The sequence below is a fragment of the Tenrec ecaudatus genome, chromosome 10 (genome assembly GCF_050624435.1).
Source record: "Tenrec ecaudatus isolate mTenEca1 chromosome 10, mTenEca1.hap1, whole genome shotgun sequence".
In the NCBI taxonomy this organism is placed as follows: Eukaryota; Metazoa; Chordata; class Mammalia; order Afrosoricida; family Tenrecidae; genus Tenrec; species Tenrec ecaudatus.
This window is the reverse complement of record NC_134539.1, coordinates 112,261,215-112,284,538: the sequence shown is the minus strand read 5'-3', so window position 1 is coordinate 112,284,538 and position 23,324 is coordinate 112,261,215. Positions and strand designations below refer to the sequence as shown.

The window sequence follows — 23,324 nt, the reverse complement described above, 5'->3', positions numbered from 1 at the left end:
TGCATCCTCCCAGAGTGTCCAGCGCAGCAGGGCAGGGAGAATGCAATCTAGAACTGACCAACAAGCCCCAAGATTCCCCCGGCTCCTTCTGGAACGGTTTACGTGGCTTATGATGCAGCCACAGAGCTCGGCAAACTTGGAAACTGGGTCTCTGACAATTTAACCCAGGGACCGCTCTGCGGGACAGAGGACGCCTTTCTGCTGCTGAAAAGGCCCCGTCTGGGCGACCCTGCCCAAGCCGCTCTGGGTCAGGGCTGGCTAGACCGATGGCAGGGGGAAAACCAGAGAATGTGGTCAATGTGAAACCAGGTCCTGGTGTAAAAACAAAAATAAGATTGAAAAAAATAAGATTGACACGGTCTTTGGGTATCTCTTTGAGAGGCATGAATTACGACCATCAACCTATGTTGTTAAAACATTTTTTGAGGTATGTTTTCAAAACACAGTGATTTCCCTTGGCAGTGTGCAGGTTTTTCTTCTTCAGAAGAGTCAGGGCCTCTACAAACGGATGAGGCCAGTCATGTCTTTGGGGGGACTCTGCCAGGGCATCAGGCCGCGGCGCACTCGCCCAGATGGGGAGGGAAGGCCCCGGCAGCCCGGTGTGGGCATGGCCTGTGGAGAGAATGCTCATATGACCAAGGTCTTTGCAAAGCAGCTATCCTGTCAGTGATGCGCCACTACACCCCGTCCAAAGGAGGGCTCAAGCATTCTAACACCTCAGGAAAAAAGACAAAGAGGCCCAGCCTTTGGGGAAAGAAGAAGACAGAGGCAGAGGCAAGGATTGCCTGGGGCAGCTACGGAGAAAACAGCTGAGCGGATACATTTGGAAGCTTAAGCAGCTAGACATCAGGAGATGTCAAGAATCTACTCCAGCCAAATGAACCAAACCTACCACTCCACCGCACAAAAAACCATCAGCGACTTTTGGCAAATCAGAGTAATGCAGCACCCTTTATTTCCCAATTGAAGACACCAGTGTCTAGAAGATGCGTTCCTGTTTCCGAAGTGTCAAGCTGAGAGAGGGTGTGAATCCTAGAACTGATGATCGAGCAGTGAGTCTTTCTTTACACTGCGATGGAACAAAAGAACGCATAGGCCATCCAGAACCTTAGGTTCCACTGGCTCTCACATCGCTTCCCCCATCCAGCCCTCAATGACGAAGCGCCACTGGGTCTGGAACGAGCCACCATTCAGCAATGTTATTAATAGCAAGAACGCAGTATGGAGGATCAACTTCTACTCCAACAACTATTTACACCTTCCTAGTCTTTGAGTTTTTCTGGAGCAATAAAGCGTTTCCCCAGCAAACCCACCTTCCCAGAGACATGGGTCTTACGTCATTATTGGCAACAAGGGACCTGAACCAGGAAGCCCCAGGAGGGCACCTCTCTTTGGTCAACTGAGACATTCATATGGCGAATCCCTCCCTCTCAGAAGCACTTCCAGCGACACCAGAAGCCCGGAAAGAGAAATTCCTTAAATGGCACTGCTTAAACAGTTAACCCCTATGTTTTCAAAGTAAACCTCTGCCTTGAGACCGTCCCTCCCATCTCGAATTTCTAAATCTACAGCAATATTAAGTAGTAAGTCCCATTAAGCAAACAGAGCAGCACCCCAGACATTTTGTCTTCAAAGGGGCCTTCATCAGGCGGAGGACTGCAGAGACAGCTTTACCTTGGACTGTTCCTCATCTATTGAAGACTCTTCCGAGGCATGGGGCGTGTTGCTCAGAGAGCTACTTCTCTGGTCATCAGCTGTCACTTCAGAAGGGGTTACTTCTGTCACAGACATCCGGCAGCTTTCACTCCTTCCGCCACCCGAGTCCTCCATTCTTGAGTGGGAAAAAGATTGGGACCGGGTTTCTTGGGACAGCTCAACAAACTTCTCTAGGGCACTAAAAAAATCAATGCGGTCTGTACTGAAATCAGACACTTGGGCCTGGCCAGCAGGTTGGGGGCTCGGTGACTCCAGGTCAGGGGACATGGGGAGGTCTTTCAGTCGAGACGTCAAATCTTCCACAGGCAGTAAGTGGACGTTCATGTCCGCTCTCAGCGCATCGGTCTCCAAGTCTTCCACTGCTAAGTCTGGGAACTCGTTGGTCATTTCTGGGCCCTGTCCAGGTGGGATGAAGGCTTTGGATGCATGGCAGTTGTCAAGGGGGAATTTTGACTCATTCAGACAACACCCTGATGTGCACCCATTGATGTCATTTAGGTTTAACTCATCTTCTAGCTGCCCAGCGTGAAATTCCCGAGAAGTAAACTCCAAGCAGATCATCCTTTCTGTGGCACACAGGCCTTTCTGGGCTGCATCTTGTGGGACCACGTGTTCCACAAAGACGGGGGGGATCGGGGGGTGGCTCTCCATGGTCTTCACCTCAGCAATTTGGTCGGCTGACGTGGTGATCTCCTTCTTGTTGAGTTCTAGCGCTGCCTTGCAGATGGGCTCATGGTGGTCCGAGAGGTCACTGTCCGAATGAGATCTCCAGAGCTTGTTATGCCTCTGTTTGCTGCAGAGGAGACAGACGGGAAAGGGCTTACTCTGGTTCACAAAGCAGGCAACCCCCTCCCAGGAAACTGCTCCCAGATAACCTCAGAGCCTAAGCCTCCAGTGCCCTTGCCAATGGTCCCAGAGAACCAGGTAACACTCATTGGAAAAGATGCTGGCTATCACCAGTAGCAAATATAATCAACCTACAATAAATTAACAGGAGAGCTGACTCTTTTTTTAACCGAATAGACTGATGAGAGTTAAAGTGACTGTTAGTTAAAATGACTGTGCCAGATGACGCAACCAAACGAACTTGCTCTGTGCTGTTGGTCGCAAAGTGAATTTTCAAGGCAGCAAGATGACAAGAGCTCTCAATAAGTAAACATTTTTCTTTGTTGGAGAAAAACTACTATAAATATCCAAAGATATGCATATAAAGGTGCTATTTCAACACTGTAACAGTAAAGAACTAGACTTACGTAAAATATTTATATGAATTACAGTTCACACAACTGTATGTAATGAAGCTGTTAAGAAGCAGTCCGGTATTTCAGTGGAACGATGTCCAAAGTGTACTGTTCAGTGACAAAGCGCTTGTAGCATTCTCACTTGCTCTATCCCCAAAATACGCATATGGAAAAAAGGGGGGCACCACCAAATTGGCAGTAGTGGGGTTTCTTTGGGAAATAGGCAGAAATACCTGGGGCTTTTCCTTTCTAGACTCTATTTCTCTGATTTCTGGATTTTTAAAATAATCAGAATGTTTAACCTTAGGGGGAAATCCCTGTAATCAAAACGAAAGACAAGTGATACAAAGGGGATTGTGTACTGGGGCCCAGTGCCGTCCTCAGGACTGGGGTGAAAAGCTGACGGCGGTTAAGGGCTGACACGAGCCGTGAGGACAGTGGGGATCATTCTCCAACTGGGAAGCACAGAGGGGCCGGAAAACCCGAAAGGAAGCGCAGTAACAGGATGGAAGGGGATGAGCTTTATCACAGGTCATCTGCAGACGGAGCTCTGAAGAGATCCCTAAGCTGACCCCTGGAAAGACAGTGGATTTCAGAGACATCATGCTTCTTTTTATTCTAGATCTTTTTGCTTCTTTGACACCCCTCCCTCCCCCAACAATCCTTTGGCTTACTTTACAGGGAAAAGGTCTGATGTGGGGACGAGACGGCATCTTAAACCTTTTAAACAACCGACTGCCATCAAGTCCCCCTCACAGCAACCCCAGGGGACACAGGACTCTTGGTGAGCCAGCCAGAGAGAGGAGGAACCTCCGAGGGGCAGCTTGCTGGAGCGCTGTGAGGAGGGCCCGGGGCCGGGCACGGCTCGGTCCCGCTCCACGCAGGGCTGCTGTGAGTCAGGCCGATGCTACGGCACCCACCACCAACCACTCTTATGAAAGACGAGCGACTGGTGGGTCTGAGCTGCCCACCCTTCTGTCAGCAACCAAGTGCTTAACTCATTGAGCCACCTGGGCTCCTCAGTTACCAAAAGCCTTGGCCAGCCCTGAGACTGACCAGGACTACCTACCTGCCCAGGGAACAAACTAAGATTCCTGCTGGGGGGTCTGACTCCCTTCCTCCCACGCTGGGGAAGTTAGCTAACCTCGTGGTGGAATGGGACACTCCGCACAGAACAACTTGCCCTGGGCTCGGGGGCCACCCCGCCCAGGCTGCCCAGTCAGGCGCCTGCACTGATGTGAACCCGTTTGTTCTCAGCGCTGCACCTGCTCTCATCCTGTCTGCTGGGTGGGTGGGGCGCTCTCTGACTCAGGCCAGTAGAGGGGTGCTTTCCTGAGCAGGGAGGTCAATCTGTGTATGAAGACAAGGGGGGTAGGGGTGTTTCACACTTTCCGAGTTGCAGGAACTCCAGTCACCCCTAGGAGGAGACAACATCTCAGGCGTCTCTAACAAGTGAGTGAGTGGTGGGAAGGGCCAGGCTGACAGCTGGGATCAGATCGCTGTGACCCTCCGAGGATGGCCAATGCTCTTCCTTTACATTGTTTCCTCTCATATATTCTGACACACCCCCCTCTCCCTGCCCTAGTGCTGACTGTTTTCCAGCCTCTGTCCCTCTTATCATGAGGATATGCAAGCTTGCACCAACTCCTTCTACCCACCCTTGACAGGGCAATTCCAGTGCTACAAAGGACTGGAGAAGAAGTCCGGGGTGGAGGGGTGAGGGGCTTCCGGGACAACACACAGGACCGGGAAGGAGCTCTTTTTCCCTCCTCCTTCTAACACTAAAAAGAACAGCTTTTCGGATCAAGTTAACAAGCAAATGGGATGTTTTCAGGATCCCATCTATCTTCTCAAGTCTGATTCAGACTGCCTGCGAACCAGCAGCAATCAGGAGGGAATGAATGAGACCAGAGCCATGCCCACAGCACACAGGGGGCAGCTTTCAGAGCAAGTGGCTGCTGACACCACAGCTGTGCTGTTCAGTAGGGACCATCTTTGCTTCTTCTGAGGAGAATTGGCAGAAAACACTGGGTTGGGGGCTAGAATGAAGCTGGTGACTGCTTTGCAGAGGGGAGAGAAGATGGGTCTGAGGAACAGGACCCGGAGGATGTGGTGGGCAGCTCTCACCCAGTTAAGCCTGTCCTTACCACTGCTGTGCCATGTGCCTGTTTCTCAGCTCCTTCCTCTCCAGAGGCGACCTCCGTCCCAGATGTGTTTGCTTATCGGTCTCCTGCTCTTTATACTGCCACTTCATACCGCGTTTTTGTTTTTAATACTACTTTGCCTTTCACGGTTTCAACTTTATGCATATAAATGTATTCCGTTTTAGAGATTCATAGCTGTATGTGGCTGTAACTACAGAACTGGGAGGGATACGTCACAGTTTATCTGTCCATTTTGTTGATGAACAGCTTTGGCTATTACAAACCACAGGTGCTACGATACACTCTGGGTTTCTCAGAGGTGCCCCCTATAGGAGGAGAAAGGTGGGGTCCGAGGGTAGGTATACGTCATCAGCTTTCCTGTAACCCCAAAATGTTTTCCAATGAAACCTTTTCCCAAGTAGGTTCAGTCTAAGGCTACTTTAATAGGACTAATGATCTATAATAAAAACCCAACTCACTGCCTTAGAGGAGAGATGTAAAATATTAGGTCCTATCTCTGATTTTAAATGGTTAAGTTCTAAGCCCACTGCCTGCACCGCTTATTCCAGACAGGCATTGAGTAAACAGGAAGCCAGAGAGTTTCAGAATTGGTTTGTGGTGTGGACCATGTAATCAAATCACAGGTTTCTTTGCTTTGTTTTTGCTTAATGTTTCTCTCGGGTGGCTTGTGACCCGAATCTGAAGTCACATAAACACAGGGACACATTTATGATGATGGAGCTATTCCGGGTAAGAACTTGACCTTGTAGTAAATGACCAGGAGGGCTTTTCAGTGACAGATGCACATGGTTTGCTGTTCTCTTGCCTCCACTTTCTTAAGTTCACGGAGTCCTGGTGGCACAGTGGGTTAAGCACTGGGCCGCTAACCACAAGCCAACAGTTCAAAGGCACCAGATGGTCCATGAGAGACAGAGGCGGCCGTCTACTCTCATTAAGAGTTACAGTTTTGGAAACACCAAGGGGCAGTTTTATTCTTGTCTTACAGTCACGATGAGCTGGAATCGACTGGATGGCAGTTGAGTTTTTTGTTATCTTTTGTTCAGGAAAGCATCAACAATGCTTGTGCTCAAGGTGGATGGTTCAAATCTATCAGCTGTTCCTAGAGGGAGAGATGAGGCTGTCTGCTCTGATAAAGACTGAGAGTCTCTGAAACTCTGTACAAGGCCACTAAGTATTGGACTGATAGTGATTTTGTTTTGGGGTGCACGGTGCCAGACATGTTAGGGTTATTTAAGGGCAAAGCTATTAAGGAGACCCTTTAAACCTCAATTGTAATTGGCAGTCACCAGAAATCCACCTCTTTTCAACACTCTTGAATTCCGTGTTCTGGGTGAGCACAGCACACATGCTAACTACACTTCCAACTCCCCGCCAGCAGAGCTGGGCGAAAGACCACTCCTTCTTCCTGTCTTGGAGGCGAGGGCGTCCACAGAATAAAGCGTGACATCTGTGAGGGCATGTGGTATGAACTCTCCTGGGCCACCACCCAGTTTTCCCCACTTGCCCCTTATAATGGAACTTGATGCCACAGACACATGGTCGAGCTTGCCAGAGGTCTGCCTGAAACCTGAGCCTGCCTAATGGAACATAAATCTGCCAGACACCTGCGTGACCAGAGTGCAGAATAACAAACAGGGCTGCGGACGGACATGGACACACACACACACACACACACACACACACACACACACACACACACACACAACCCTCACCATTTCTGCCACATTCCCATCCCCCAGGTGTACAAACAGAAATAAAGCAGATAGGGACACTCTGTTAGGGGTTTTATAATGTCCCCTGTTTTAGGTCTAAAGGGGAATATTACATATAAACCTTCTTCTCTACCAGGCTCTTAGTGACATGCTGGAAGATGCTAAAAGTCCTTCTATTATACAAAGTCCTGATCCAGTCACTCACTGTTGGGCCCACACCATCCTACTCTTGACTAAGCGATGCTGTGGTTGTAGATAGAATTGCCTTGTGGCAATGTTACGTGTGCAGAGCACAACCGCTCCCCAGGGCTCACAAGGCTGGGACTGAGAGCGGACGCAGATTGCCTCTGGGTGAATTCTGGCTAGGAGTGTGTACTGTCCGGGGACCTGTTGATTCAAAGATAGCTACCAACTCTGGTCCCCTGTGCTGCTAGGCTTTTCTAAGCTGGCAGGTCTGCGGGGCTCCCTGCACCTCACAGTTGGTTGGTTTGGCAGGTAGCCTACAAATGTCAAGGTTTTTGGACAACACATAGTAGATCACTGATCCTAATGGTTGTATACCTGAGGTGTTTTCAACTTGTCCCCGCTCCCTCACTAGCAGAGCGTTTGGTCCAGGAAAAGTGACACTCTCTCACCCTGAAGGATCAGTACTGTTGTGTTTGAGTCAGTCTAGATACTTGCTCTCTCTGGCTGGAGACAGATTTTAGGAATATTCCAACCCTTGCTGGTGAGCCCTGAAGGGAAGTCTGCTCGTGGACTTCTGGGAGAGGTCGTCTTCTCTAATTAAAACAATCCTTTTCTTTCTTTGGACAGTTGTGGATTTTACATGTAGATGTGCCCAGTGGGCTGTCCTTGACTATGGGCCTCCTCTCCTCGCTGAACGTGTGTTCTTCTCTATGGGATTCTCCTGGCTCACGTAACTGCTCCTTCCCCTCTCGGGTGAGGCCTCGGGTGGCAAAGGCTCTCCCAGCAGTCCCTGCAAGGCTGTCTGCCTGTGCCATGTGTTTCTTGCAGAGATCCAGGCTGATGGAGGTGTCTCTTAACTTGAACAACTCAAAGGGGCCTAACCGATGCCCCTAGCATTCAATTCTAGTTCCTAAAAGTCAGAAAACATCCCCACAGGGAATTCCAGGGCCCCTCCAATTCTAGTTTCTAAGGAAGTTACTGCCTTTGTGGGTGGCGGGAGGCACTGTCTGGGGCCGAGGCAGAGGAAACAAGTGGCACATGCATTTGCGTACTTACATCTGAATAACCCTTCCGAGTACAAAATGTGGACTCATCCACACTTTAATTCATAATAATCCGGTGACAACATAGGTCTTTTAAGTCTCCTGATTTTAACTTGAGAGGTGGGGATCAGGTCAGGATCAAAACCAGGAAGTAAGTTACTCAAGGTTGCAGCAGGGGGTGGGAAGAATGGGAGCCAGATCTACTGACTCTAATTCTGTGGTTTTCTCACTCCCAGGACCTGCCCCTCTCATGAATCAAGCACTGGAAGGCAGGATGGAATGAAGGAGAGGAAGATGGAGAAGAAGTGTGATTTATGGGTTTCTGCTGCCCTTCTTGCCCCTATCTAAGATTTTTCTGAAATTCCTTTAACATCCAAGAAAAACCACATACGCTTGAAAAACCCAACCCTCCAGCTTGCAGCAGACCAGGATTCCAGAATAAATACTGAAATTGGCAGGACACATAGTATCCTTCCTCTCGATGGGTCACGTGGGGACATTGCCTAACATCCGTCATGTGTGTGTCTGGGAATATACAATATTTATGTCTCATCAAGTCCTCAGATGCCTCTTTCTTCTGCCAAAAAGAACTGCTGTGTCCTACCTTCTGATCTAATCTAAAAATGTCATCAAAATCTGGCCCTAAAGACCTAAAATTATTTTTGAGCGGAGGCGGCTTGCATATCCCTCCCAGCCCCCTCAGAGAATGGCTCCGATGAACTCAGGCCAAGGACTGAGTAAATGGGAGGGGTTATGTTTTAGTGGAAACCATAATGCGAGGCTGTGGCCGCACTTTCACAATACTTCGGGGATGGGAGGGGGTCCCTTTGCCTGGATAGGCTGGAAACATTTTGTTCAGGGGAAAACACAGCCCAGTTTCAAGAGTCATGACCAAGTCATGAGACTCACTGGAGCAAACCCTGGCATTAGCCCCAACTGCTTCTAGGCAGCTGTGCCTCTGCCCTAATAAAACCACCTAGAACATGTCGACATGGGAAAAACAGCTAACCCTAGCACACCCTGGGAAACAGACCCATAAACCCAGTTGAATATCTGAAACTGGTTCCTGATAGCAACTGACAGTGGCTTTCACAACCAACAGCATAGTAATCAATGTAGTACAATTTATTACTCATTTTATAACCAATTTACTAAATTATTATTGTTGAAAACAGTTGGTTCCTAGTAAGACAGGGAGATGCTCGAGGCCTACTTTGCTGAGAGGTAAGCTGTGGAAGAAATATTTTGGGGGAAAAAATTCTCATTACAGGTGGGTGATGAAGTAAGACCTGGAGAACCTGGTAAGGCAATATTGATTGCTGTCGACATTGAGCTTTCTCTCACCCCTAACAGCTTTATTGGCATGTAAGCCACATATTATATATTTCTTCATTCTTTTACTAATTGTTATTAGTGCCCCATTTCCCCCCAACCTTCCTTGCTATACTCCCAAGGAACCATTAATCCAGTTACTGTCTCTGTAGATTTGCCTATCCCGGATTTCATAAGCAGAAAAACATTAAAAAACATACAAACAAAAGAGAATAAAGTGAAACAGTACAAAAACCTCAATAGAAAAGATTCAAGACTAGAACTAGAACAAACTTAAATGGATCCTAAGGGTGATCAAATGATATGGTGCTAAATTTTAACCTAACTGTATCTGTCACAATCCATTTTCCAATTCATTCTGCAAGGTTAGCTTGGTCCATGGTCAGAGGGGACTCACCAGGGGCTTAGTCCATGTGTGCTTCTCCTTCACTTTAAAGAACAAACAAACAAACCTGAAGCAGCCTTAAAGTAGGTCTACAGGGAGGGACTAAGCTCGTAAATTGCTCTTTTCCTTTGGGCTTTCTGTATTTTTGCAAAGCATATATGGGAAATTAGTTAATAATATATTTTTAAAAGGAAATGGAAATGATTTATTTCTGGAAAGTACCTTCATAACTCAAATGGGTCATATACAAGTATATTCTAAGGCTCCTGATTTGTCACAGGACCAAAAATACCTGACAAAGCTCAATAAAACGGCACACCGGACAGAGGAATGCCCAGGGCAGCAGGCACTTTTTTTTAAACTGGAGAATTTCTATAAGCCTGGCAGTCTTCAGGAGACGTGACGCAGGGTTGGATGCCTGGCTGTGGAACCCACTGTGTGTCCTGGGCAGCCTGCTTCTAGACACACCTCGTCTTGGCAGTCCTACTTTGACTATAGGGTCAGGGTCACTATGAAGCAGAATCCACTTAAAAGCACTAGGCTTGATTTTTGGGGGGTGCGGGGGGTTGTTAATGAGGGTGGTGTTAGTATCACCTTGGAAATAAAAGGGATCCATTTTTATAAGGTAGTTGACACCTGGTATCATAAGCTAGTGAGAAATGTTTATTAAAATCTGTACCTAGTTGAGAACTGAAATCAGGTGAAGAGTATTTCATCCTTTAGTTTAATTTTATCCACCCATAAGATTTGATGTTTAATTTTCCATGCTAATTTTTTTGGGGGTGGTGGTGAAAATATGCATGGCAAACATATGCCCATCCAACACGTTCTACGTGTGCGGTTCGATGGCATGGGCTTCTGTGTTACCATAGTTGCCATCCCAATCCATGTTTTCTCACCGTCATTAAGTTAGACTCTGTCCCCGCACTTGCTCTTTAGATTTACCATCAATGTGAGCTCACCTATACAATTCTTTAGATCTCATTGCCCAAAGGGAATAGTTTTCCTAGGTGATTGCTGTTTAACGACGATTTCATGGGTCCCTGCTAATCTTTTTTTGGGGTGGGGTGGTCCATGCTAATCTTAAATGCTTTCGTTTATTATTATTATTTTCAATTAGACTGATAAAAGAATTAGTCCATTTTCAAAAAAGTACCTGGTCCAAATTAGTCTGGGCACTCGTTGCTAAGAAGGGCATTTCGAGCAGCCTTGGGAAGTCTTCCGGGAGGAGGGTCATCGAGAAAGTCACTTCGGGACTCACCTTGCCAGCAAGATCCCCTGGTACTCTTCCAGTTGTCTCATGAAGCTGGGGTTGGGCTTGGTCACGGTCCGTCTTTCCTTCACGTAGTCATAAGCTCGGTCCAGATTCCAGCCATACTCCTTCATTGCATACGCAATCACGGTGGAGGCCGAGCGACTCACCCCCATCTTGCAATGCACTAGGCATTTGGACCCGTGTTTCCTAGTTTAAGGACCAAGAAAAATAAGAAACACACAGAACCCCAACAGTGAGCCTAATTAAAAAGTTGGGTTCTAAATTTTTCCAACTTTCCCAGCTGGCCCTTCCATTTTTTTGCTACGCTGCCACCACCCACCCCAACCTTGGTGGGTTTAGTACACGTCTATAATCAAACATGGCGGGGGGGGGATGCAGTTCCAGTGCGCTCTTTTAACAGTATTCAGCAAATCTTTACCATGTGTTAAGACCACGTGCAAGCTGCTGGTCTGCAAAGACCAGTTTTTGCCCCACAGGGGAGGACCAGACAACTGTAATTCAACTTGGTTAAGTGCCAAGACCCCACTTTGTGTATGGAGCAGGGTCAGTCCCCTCACAGCCCCAGGAGCTGGCACTCTCTTGAGCTGCAGGGGTGGCAGTGATTCACCTAATTGAGTCAAATGTCCTGAGTGGTACCCAGTTCAAGTCCTAGGAAGGGTGCTGCCCCCAGAGGAAAGCACGAGCCAAATGAAACCAACCCTCTTTTCTCAGATGTAGCTTTCACAACATCACAACCGGTGCCCAATCAGGGACTGGCAATGCAGCCTGTGGAGTTGGATGGGAACACGTGGTATACCACATGGCTTTCTCAGTGATGAAGGTGGAATGAATGTGAACTGCCTGCAGTCGATTTTGTTTGATTTTGTTTTTAATGAGGCTGAAGAAAAAGAACCCAAAGCTACTCCCTAGAAATCAAAACCCCAATAAAACCCCTCAGTCTGAACATGTCAGAGCTCATGACCTTGGATGCGAATATGATTTAGCTATACTAATTCGGCTAATAATACAGTGTCTGGCATGTAGTAGGCTTTCAAATGTTTGCTGCATGTATGTACAACCTTATAAATCTGCTGATTAATTTAAGCTTCCAGTTGATTAAGCAGGAACAGGGGTTTAAAATATGGGAAAGAACAGTTACTCTTATCACTAATGACACAGACTCTGGAGTCCTCCCCAGTGGCTATCCCAGTAAGCAAAAAGACAAGCCAGTCAACATATCAGGAAATCTAGCCATTCACTCTCTTACTACTGAATGGCAGACAAGCTTCCTTTCAGAAGTTTATAACCCTGATGCTGGAAATACGAATGCAGGAAAGAGTTAAGAATAATGCAGGAGGTATGAGGTTACCGGTACATGCCAAAGTGAGCAAGCTAGATAAACTAGAGGAATGCAGAAAACAGTCTGGAGTAACTGCAGTAGTCTCAAAGGAAAGGTGAGATTTACCTCTTACCTGTCTATGAGGTATGGCATTTTGCTGTCCTAAGGGCGGGGTGTATCTCTCTGTGTGCTCAGATCACCCCCACGTGACTAGCAACTGAATACTTGTGTTTCTAGTGTCAGAGGTTTTTCACTTAGGAAGCCAACTCACAGTGCCTCAGATGGAAGTTTAGACATGTGCTCTGTATTTTCCCTTATGCCTATAGGTACAGAAGGTGCTCAAACGTGGACAACCCTAAGCAAAATACCATCATAAACCCCTACACTTGGAATACACTTCAGTGCATTTTGAATGGAGTCATTCATTGGATGCCATCTAACTATGTGGTGAGGGATCTGAAGTTTAGCTGTTATCTAAACCAATTCCATCCTCTTGCAGGGTCAGCAAGCCTGGTAGGTACCACTTGAGAATCCTAAGCCCATATGAGGTAGGACCTGAAGCTCAGAGTTCTGACTAGGCTCAGCCACAGGAGGTACCTATGGTGCCAGATTTATGGAGGTCTACACTCTCAGGCTTGGGTAAGTGTAGGTCAGCACCCTCTTAAGCGCTGTACACTGGGCACCTCATTTGTACTGAAATTCGCCTCTCCTTGCTGAGGCTCTGACAATTGGCCTCGCTCTTTCTAGTGCCCTTTCCTCAGGGAACTAGTCTACTCTTGAGTACTACGTTGCATTGGTCTGAAGTAAGGCATAATCTTAGGTTCAAGTCCTATCTTTGTGCTATGAACCTCATTTGTACAGGATGACAGTATTGTCTCCCTGAGTTTTGGAAGCGATTACATGAGATAATGCATATAAAGTGTCTGTCTGGTCCACAGTGAGCAAGTCACGAAAGGCATGGCTGCAGGGAGTAATTTAATAACAGACTTCACGAATGTTCTTTCAGGTACAGGTGAGTGACTGGAAAAAATGGGCTCATCAGAGTATGAGAAAGACAGGGTAACTGAAAGAAAAAATTCCTGACCATGAAGATTTAAAAAAACATTTTGTTCTGAATTAGGTGGTTTACAGGGCAGAAGCTTGAAGATTCTTGAGAGAGGTACAGAATAATTCTTGAAGGAATGTGGTCTTCCATGAAAGGTAACATTCCAAGATGCTCATGTATGATTTCTTTCAGTGAAGGAAAGGAGCCCTGGTGGAACAGCGGGTTAAGCACAGACCTGCAAACCACAAGGTTGATGGTTCAAGGCCACCTGCCACTCCCCAAGAGAAAGATGAGGCTGTCTGCTCCTGTAAAGAGTTAGTCTCAGAAACCCCATGGAGCAGTTCTAGTCTGTGTACAGGGTCAATCTGCGTTAGAATTGATTCAATGGCAGTATGTTTTATTTATTGGCTTTTTAATTAAAGAGTAATGAATAGGGCAGGCACCAGGAGATTAAAAAATGCAGTGTTGACATACTAATTAATATTAAGCACTAAATATTAAATAGTTAAGTCTAAAATAACCTAATTAAGACAGCAACAGAAAATCCAGAGGAAAACCTCACCATTTAGCTTTTCCTAAAGATAAGGTGAAAGAATGGAAAAGGATTTCCAAAGCTTGCTCAGTTTCTCTCCAGAGCCTGGCATTGCACCGTTTTAGAAGAATTTCTATTACATAACTTTCAAACCAAACCTCCTCAATGGGAACTTAAAATCTCATTCAGAATTTCTTCTTTCATTTCCATTTCCCTTGCTGCAGCGCAAGTATATTTCCTCTATTTTTCTATTCAAGGGAAATAGCCAACACGTGGTTACATTCTTCTATCTAGGGGCTCCCTTTGCTTGGAAGGAATTGTATTAAGTCACTAGTCTCTTCTCAATATTTTAATTAAAATTATCCCAGATGATACTTTTTTTATTTCCTTTTTCTGAGTGCCATCAGCAAGTTATTTATAGCCATATGTAGAACACAAAAACAAAAGTCAGAATACTTGTTAGGTGTCAGAATGCTACACTACTCACTTTGCTTTTGAGATGAATTTGTATGTGTCATTCCAGTAGGCCAGCAGATCTGTTGCCTCTTCATCATATACCCGGATGTTATGGTACTCAAAGACTCCTGGGAAAAAGTTATCTATCTCTCGAGTGACATTCAAGATGTACCGCACCCTGCAAGGAAAACAAGGGAGAATACGTACTCTTCTATTTAGGCTACATCCAATTCCCAGTACTCTTTGGCTTATATAAAACTAGTTCATGCTGTATGGATTGTGATGAGAGTTATATGAGCCCCTAATAAAATGTTTAAAAAACAAAAACAAAACAAAACAAAAACCTAGTTCATGCTCTAGGCTGAAATGAAATACTAAAATAATGAAGAGAGCTACCCCCGCACCCCCAAATAAAACAAAACCAAGAGGATATACTAATTTAGAAAAATATACACTCTCTAACAGGGTCCTGAGCATACCTAGGCACCAGGGAGTTATTGAGAGAAAGGCTTTTTTGGGGGCCAAGTTCCACATCTAAAATCCTACTTATGTGTAGCTACGGGCAATCTCATCCTTGCTAAGTTTCTTGATAATAGGCTTTGTATTTTACTCCAAAGAATCAACCAGAGGCCCATAATTTGACAAATTCTTGCTGTCACTAAAATCACCAGGATATTTGTATATTTTTGGAAATCATTTGTCTAAAATTAGACTAATGACATGGCTCTTAAAAAAAGGAAGGACAAGGAATTCTTCCCACTTTTCTAAGTGTCAAGATGGTCCGATTTTGCCTTATTACTCTCTCTACACCATGCTGAAGGCAAATGAGGCCAGAGCTGGGCAGCTCAGAGGAAAGTTGGACTTCAAGCTCTCTTAACCTCTCTCAGCTTTATCAGACTGCATTCCCGGGTGCTATGGCAGCAGACCAGCTTGAGGGCTCTCCCACCCCTTGCCAGGTGCTTGTAAATAGTTTCTGTATCCAAAATTCCTTCTGCTATCGCGCTCACGGCACAATCTCAGTAAATGCTTGGGCTTAGTTTACCAACAGGTTACCTTTTCTCAGCGATGTGTAGACTCAGCTATCACTTAAGTTACCCCAGCAACCCAGTGCAGACTCACTCACTTCTTTCTGCAGAAGATCCCACTTTCTCCTAACCACACAGTGGAGTCTGTTAGAAATGATCCCGGAAGAGAGAGAGCCATGCCTCGTCAAGGTCAAGTGGCCCCATTTTCCTGGGACAGGACTGGAATCTGTTTTAATGTAGCATCACAGCCCACTACTAGAAAGGCTTGAATTTAAAAAAGCAAGCCTATAAAGAGACACTGCTTATAATGATACAGCTACTTGGAAAGAAGCTCTTGGAGGTAAGAGGTTCTAAATTGATGGTGGGGATGGTTGGATAATTCTGTGAATAAATGAATACTAAAAACAACCAAATTGTGCAAGTGCAGTGGGTGAGCCATCTCTCAATAAAACCACCCTCAAAGGCAAGTACATTCCTATCACTTAAAAGGAAAACATCTCTTGACCTGCAGCCCTGTACTTCAGCAAAGAGACGTTTTCACCTTGTCTTTTCCATGACAGAGCTCTGGGCAGCCACAGCCAATTGGAATCAGCGCTCCTCGAAGCGGAGTCTCTCAATGACTCTCCTTTTTGAGTGGCATTCCTTGGGGCTGGGGTCTTGCCTTAAAGCAGTGGGCGGAGTGCCAATGGCCCTGCTGTCAAACTACCCCTGGGGAGCCCTTATAACATCGAGAGTATATATTCTTAAAATTAAATTTTAATTTGGCTGTTGTTGAGAATATGCACAACAAAACAGCGCAGTTTCCACAAGTGCCACGAGGAGCACTGACCACATACACTGAGGTGTGCCACCCCCTCACCCCTGGGCTGTTCCTTCCCAGCAACGTAAATTCACTCTCCAATAAGGCTCTCAGGTAATCTTTCAAGCAGCTGTTGTACATTTGAATCCATAAAGATGATTCTCGAAAGAATCCAGTGCTCAAGGCAGATCTTTCTGTGTGAGCTACACCTCACTGTCTGGCTCTAAGAAGACTTCAGGTGATAGCTTCAATTTAGGTTAAGATTCAGAGATGACCTCAGGGCAACACTTGCAGGAGTTCATTCACCTCCCTGGAGCCCATGAACACTTTAAACTGTCCTGCATTTTCGCCTTTTAACCATGAGTCTTCTGTGGACTCTTGGACTGGTAAGAGCCAGGAACCACTCAAGTCTGCTCTCCCGGCAAAACAAAACAACCAAACAAACAGTTGTTTATCAAGGCAATTAGCCATACGTTTCATAGTCTCCTCTTATTCCCTTCCTGTCGTTCCAGGGGAAATGAGGCTAACTGCCGGTCTTAGATGGCCACCTGCAAACCTTTAAGACCCCAGACGCTGAGCATCTACCTATAGGAGGTAGAACAGAAGCTCTAGCGCAGCGGTTCTCAACCTTCCGAATGCCACGACCCTTTCATACCTTTCTTCATGTGGTGGTGACACTCCCCCACCCCAACTATAAATTATTGTCGTTGCTACTTCATCACTGTCATTTTGCTACTGTGATGAATCGGGCGACCCCTGTGAGAGCGTTGTTTTACCCCCAAAGGGGTCGTGATCTGCAGGTTGAGAACCGCTGCCATGAACGCCTGCCCCTAAACCAAGAAGCTGAGTTCCAGGAAGGGTTCTGATTGCACATAACAGTCTCTGTGCTCCTCGTTTATCATCACCAATACATTCATCACACAGCTTTTCATCATTCAACTTCTTTTTTACTTCCTCACCCCCCATAATTCAACCTTTTATAGGTATATCCTATTTAACCTGAAGTACAATAATCAGCTGTGTAACCCTGCATTTCATCAATGTGGTGTTATTTCTATCACCATTAAACCTCCTCCCTCCCTCTAGCTCAGTGGTTCTGAACCTGTGGGTCACAACACCTTTGGGAGTCGAATAACCCTTTTACAGGGCTTCCCCGATTCATAACAGTAGCAAAATGACAGTGATGAAGTAGCAACACAAATAATGTTATGGATGGGGGGGATCACCCCCACATGGGGAACTGTATTGAAGGGTCGTGGCATTCTGAAGGTTGGAACCACGCTGCTCTAGCTCCTGGCAGGCATTACAAAACTTAGGTCTCTGTAGATTTGCCTTTCCATGTGAGTGAGATCACACAGTATTTGTCCTTGTGTGATTGCCTGGTTTCCCTTGGCATGTTTCCCAGATCCCCCCCTATTGGAGCACATATCAAGCCTTCCTTATCCCTATTGGCCGAGTATTGTCCTGTTCTAGGTGTACAGTCTATCCTAAACGTAAAAATCAGGACCAGTACCTAAATACTTGATTTTAAGTGGCACCAAAGGCTTGCCAATTTGATTTTAAAAATCATTTCAGTAAAAACGTTGCTCTTCAGGTGGGGAGAGGAGGGGATGAAAGGTCCCGACCCCAATGATCAACACATAACCTGAGCCCCAACCGCCTCCAGGGGACAAACAACAGAAACCGTGGGAAAAGGGAGACAATGGTCGGTGTAAGACATGAAAATAAAAATAATGTATAATTTATCAAGGGGTCACGTGGGTGGGAGAGAGTGAGGGAGAGAAAAAGAGGAGCTGATGCCAAGGGCTCAAATAGAAAGTAAATGTTTAGAAAATAATGATGGCAACGTATGAACAAGTAAGCTTGATACAACTGATGCGTGGATTGTTATACGAGCTGTAAAGCGCCCTCAATAAAATTATCTTAAAACAAACAAAACAAAACAAAAAAACATGTTGCTCTTTCTTGGGGGAGGGAGATTAAATTGGGAGAAGAGCCATTTTACTTTTTATTAGCAATCACCTCATTAGAATTAGCTGGAAGCGACTCAGTATTAGTTACTCATCAATGGCTCCTTGACTGGAAAATGCCAAGACACGACAATGGTGGGATCACCTGGTCATTGCTCGGGTACTTACCCTCGGTTCTGCAGGTCCTCTAAGTTGGAGGCGTTCCATTCCGAGCCCTGAGGAAGAAAGACGACAAGGTTAGAGGCCAGTCTGCCGAGTACAACACCTGGAGAGAGTCTGGTGGAGGGAAGCAGAACTTTTCAAACAATGACCAGCCACATCCACCGAGTTCCCTCTGGGGAGGAAACGTTACAGCACAGCCCGCTTCTGACGTGATTGAGAACATTTACCCTCATCGTTACCTTCACAGAAGGGAAAACTGGCATTCTGAAAATTCAAGCATTTTTTGCTCAAGATCACAGTCTGAAGAGACATCAATGACCCCCCTCGTTCCTGGTAACCACTGACGAATGCTGTTCTCTCTGCTCAGCTATTCTTGCCCTTTATCCAAGTGAAGACATTCCCTATTCGTCCTCTGTGATTGATTTACTTCAGCATCGTGTCCTTCAGGATCACCCACAGTCCAAGACGCTTCAGGAATTCATCTTTCGCCACAGCTGCCTGTATGCATGTTCCACATTTTGTTTATCCACTCATCTCGGCTTTGGGATTCTTTCACTTTTCACATGAGTATCTGTTTGAGTCTCTAAATTATGTGCGGTACAGCTGGGTCATATGGTAACTCCATGCTTGGCTGTTTAAGGAGCTTCTAACCTTTTGAAAAGTAACTATCATTTTACATACCCATCAGCAATGTATGAGCTAATTTTTCCACAGCTTGGCCAATGTCTATTTTCCTTCAAAAAAATTTTTTTGGACATCCTAGCAGGTATCCTGGTGGTGCAGCAGGCTAAGCATTACTGGCAGTCCAAACCCACTAACTGCTCCTTGGGACTCCCATAAAGCCTGGGAAGCCCTGTGAAACACTTCTTTTCTGTTGTGAAGTGGAAGCTCGTTGTGGTTTTGCTTGTCACTCTCTAATGGTTAATTAGGTTGAACATGGCTGCATGTGCTTCCTGGCCAACTGCTGTCTTTCCTGGAGCAGCGTCTACCCGGTTGCCTTTGAATTGGACGGCTTGTCTTTTTGCTGTGGCGCTGCGGGAGTCCTTCACGCACTCTGCATAGTTAAACCTTTATCAGGCAGTATGAGCTGCAAATATTTTCCCCCAATACTCTTGTACAAAAATATGAATTTTAACCAAGTCCAATGTCCATTTTTGTTGCTACTGCTTACACTTTCGGTATTATAAGTTAGCTATCACTGCCAAATCCAAGGTCGTGAAGATCTGCCCCTCAAAATTTTGTTTTAATAGCTTCAGCTCTTAGGGCTCATTTTAACTTTTATTATGGTCTAGGGCAGAGGTGGGCAAACTTTTGAGGTGGAAAAGACAATCCTGTCCTTCACAACTATTTAAAAATTATTTCAGAGCCATAAATATTTTTTCATAAATTTTTATAAACAAATGAAATCACCATTATCTGAGTAATAGCCTTTAAAATTTCAATTTTACTTCAGAATTTGACATGTGCTTACTGAAAGAGAAGTTTGCCAACCTCTGGTCTGTGGTCAAGGTCTAACTTCATATATTTTTTTGGTTTGTGGATAGCCAGTTTTCACAGCAATTGGTTGAAAGGTCTTAGCACCATTGTAGGAAATCAACTGATCCATGCATCGGAGGGTTTATTTCTGGGCTCTCAATTCTACCCTAAGAGTAATCTCCACATTGCTTCGGGTAGGTATTCCCACCAACAGTACTGTCTTTCAATCTATGAACACAGGATAGATTTCCATTTACTTGAGTCTTTATCCCATTCAACAATGTTTCTGTGTACACATCTTGTGTTTTCTTGGTATGCAATGTAGTTTAAGTTTTTGGATGTGTCTGTAAAGAGAATTGTTTTCCTTATGTCCTTCTTTTGGATTGTCCACTCCTAGTGTACAGTGGTGTTTTGTGTAGAATCGGAAAAATTTTAGAACTCCCATGAAATTTCAAGGATAGTACTCCATTGGCTAGAAATATGGTAATACTTTATTCAATTAGTCTTCTCCCGGTAGTATTTCCTGTTTGTAGGAGCGGGGTCATCGAGTTGGGGAGTTAAAATGCACAGTGCTGCCCAAACTCACTGCCATCCTACCCCTGCTGCTCATTGGAGCCCTGGAGCAAGAGCTGGCCCACAGCGTTTCCACATGACTGCTCGCTCCTCAGTAGGGGTTGAGACAATTCTCATTCCCACCAGCAAAGTCAAAGAGTGCCTCTTTCCTCGTGGCCTTGCTAACAAATTGTGTGGTTAAACTCTTGAATTTTTGCCAATCTGATAGGTGAGAAATAGCTCAGCTTAGTTTAAATTTACATTTCTCCGATGAGTAAAATTTAGCACCTTTCCCATGTTTATGGTCCATTTTAAAAACAGTTTTGAGTTATCTGCTCATGTCTTTGAAAACATTATCATTGTGAAATAAGAGTTTCCCTATTTCAGAATTAGGTTCATTAAGTGGAATTTAACATTAGAAGTTTTGGGTTTAAGTCCCCGGCCCCCGCTTTACGGTGTCACAATTGGCAAATTCCTTAACCACCCTGTCCTCCCCTTCTGTTCTTATCTGTACAGTGCTAACAGCCCTCTCTCCTCAGGTCTCTATCTCCTGGATAACTTCCCATAAATGCCACAAACATTTCAGGTTTCTCCCACATTAAAATGTGCAACCTTTTATCCTTCTTGACCCCTCTCGACACCGCCGTTCCCCTTCTTTGCACAGGCAGAGGCATTCAGGCAGACACAGTATAGGCACTCACTTTCCCTATTTCATTTCCCAACACAGGCGCTTTAAAGCCTTCTGCCCTCATTACTCTTGCTACTATTACCAAGACCTTACCTAATTTCTAATCCTAGGGTCACCTTTGTATCCTTATTTCATTGGCATCTTTGAGCATCTGATACGGTTCATGACTCCCTCCTTCTGGAATTAGGTCAGACTGCATAAATACCTAGCCTCATGCCTGGCACAAAAAAGGAGACCAACAAATGTTTGTTACACGAATGCTTAAATGAGAGAAATAAAGCATTCTGAAAATCGTCAAGTGCCAGGCAAGCACTGTCACTCACTGTGCTAGCAGGGATCTGCAAACTGGCGTTGAGCTGCTAGACAACCTCAAGGACACTGTGCTGAAGTTCCACTAATGATGGACACCTGACTTTTTCTCACAGACCAGGGCTCGGGTGAAATTTTTGCGCTCAACCTTAGAAAACTAGCTCCCTCGCCAAAGAAAGGGGCAAGAACTACAAAGAACTTCTAAGAGACAGACGCCAGACAATGGTGGAACTGGGCCAGGGGAATGTGACTTCTTAATTTAGAAATGTAAATCCCTTGATGAACTAACTCTACCCACAGGGATGGAAATAACCTTGATGTGATGGGGGGGGGGGAGAGAATGGGGCAGGGGGAAAGGCTATGGCTTTCACCTACCTCTTCAGAGAAAACTCTAACCACCTGAAATGACCTGTATCCAGAGGCAAAGTTAAAAGCATTGGCTACTGACTCATTGAATCCCATACCAAGTGAACTTGGGTGATGGCTAGGCTGCCTTTAAGTTCAAGCTGAATGAACTGAGGTCAATAACTGCACTTCTGTCCTCAGGACAGGTATGCAATGGCAAGCATGCTCGCCTCTTGGGGCCTCCACAGACCCAACCTGAGCTCTTACACTGACATAACTCTATAGGGGTTTCCACTGTGTGTCATGTAATTATGTACACCTTATTCTAGTCTTAATGAAGTATAAAATGAAATCTCAGACCTATGATACATTTAAAAAGATAAACGAATTTTTTGTTGTGAATTAGATTAGGATTTACATTTCAGACCATTGACTCTATATTCTACAGTCCAGACCATTCATTCACACACACACACACACACACACACACACACACACACACACACACACACACACACCATATTCTACTCCATCTATTCTACAGTCCAGACCATTCATTCACACACACACACACACACACACACACACACACACACACACACACACACACACACACACACACACCATATTCTACTCCATCTACCGCCTTCTTAAGGATCTCTACCCTCCCTCTCACCTAAGTCAAAACCTTCTAGTCTGTTGTTATTATACATTTTAAAAACATTTTTACTGGCACCTAATCTACACATCATACAATTCAATAGCTCAATTGTTCAATCATATCAAGAATTGTACAATCATCACCACAATCAATTTTAGAACATTCTTAAAATGAGTTGTGCAATCAAGTCTAGTGCTCCCTGCCCCCTCCTGCTTTCATTGCTTACTTCCCAAATCCCCTCACCCTCGCTTATTCACCTCCACCTCTACATTCCCTATAACCTCTTTCACCAGTTATTATCTCTATACATGCACTCCTTATGTGCTTCACAAACTGGGAAACTCAATTGAAACAATAAAAAACAAAATAAAAAATAAAGTGGTAAGGATAAAATAATAACATAAAGATAAAAACACAAGTGAGATTCTCCTTGCAGAGGGGTCTTGGGGAGGAGACGAGCCAGTCAGGGTGCGATGTAGCAACAATGAAAAATACAACTTTCCTCTATTTCCTAAATGCTCTCCCCCCCCCACTATCATGATCCCAATTCTACCTTGCAAGTCTGGCAAGACCAGAGGATGTACGCTGGTACAGATAAGAACTAGAAACACAGGGAATCCTGGGCAGATGATCCCTTCAGGACCAGTGGTGTGAGTGGTGATGCTGGCAGGGTGGAGCGAAGGTGGGTTGGAAAGGGGGAACGAATTACAAGGATCTACATGTGACCTCCTCCCTGGGGGACGGACAACAGAAAAGTGGGTGAAGGGAGACGTCGGACAGTGCAAGATATGACAAAATAATAATTTATAAATTATCAAGGGCTCATGAGAGAGGGGGGAGCAGGGAAGGGAGGGGAAAAATGAGGAGCTGATGCCAGGGGCTTAAGTGGAGAGCAAATGTTTTGAGAATGATGTGCTTTACACAACTGAT

General features: G+C 45.4%; 1 protein-coding gene across 3 annotated transcripts in view; it reads right to left on the bottom strand.

Moving 5' to 3' along the window:
* The window catches only part of SSH2 (slingshot protein phosphatase 2), a 256,657-nt gene that overhangs the window by 7,375 nt on the left and 225,958 nt on the right, over positions 1 to 23,324 (bottom strand). For all 3 annotated transcript variants that reach the window (XM_075561265.1, XM_075561267.1, XM_075561266.1), the window contains 4 exons: positions 18,370 to 18,416; positions 14,439 to 14,585; positions 11,042 to 11,242; positions 1,675 to 2,509 (listed from right to left, as the gene is read on the bottom strand). In XM_075561265.1, the coding sequence (XP_075417380.1) occupies positions 1,675 to 2,509; positions 11,042 to 11,242; positions 14,439 to 14,585; positions 18,370 to 18,416 (1,230 nt within the window). The remainder of the gene's footprint in view (positions 1 to 1,674; positions 2,510 to 11,041; positions 11,243 to 14,438; positions 14,586 to 18,369; positions 18,417 to 23,324) is intronic.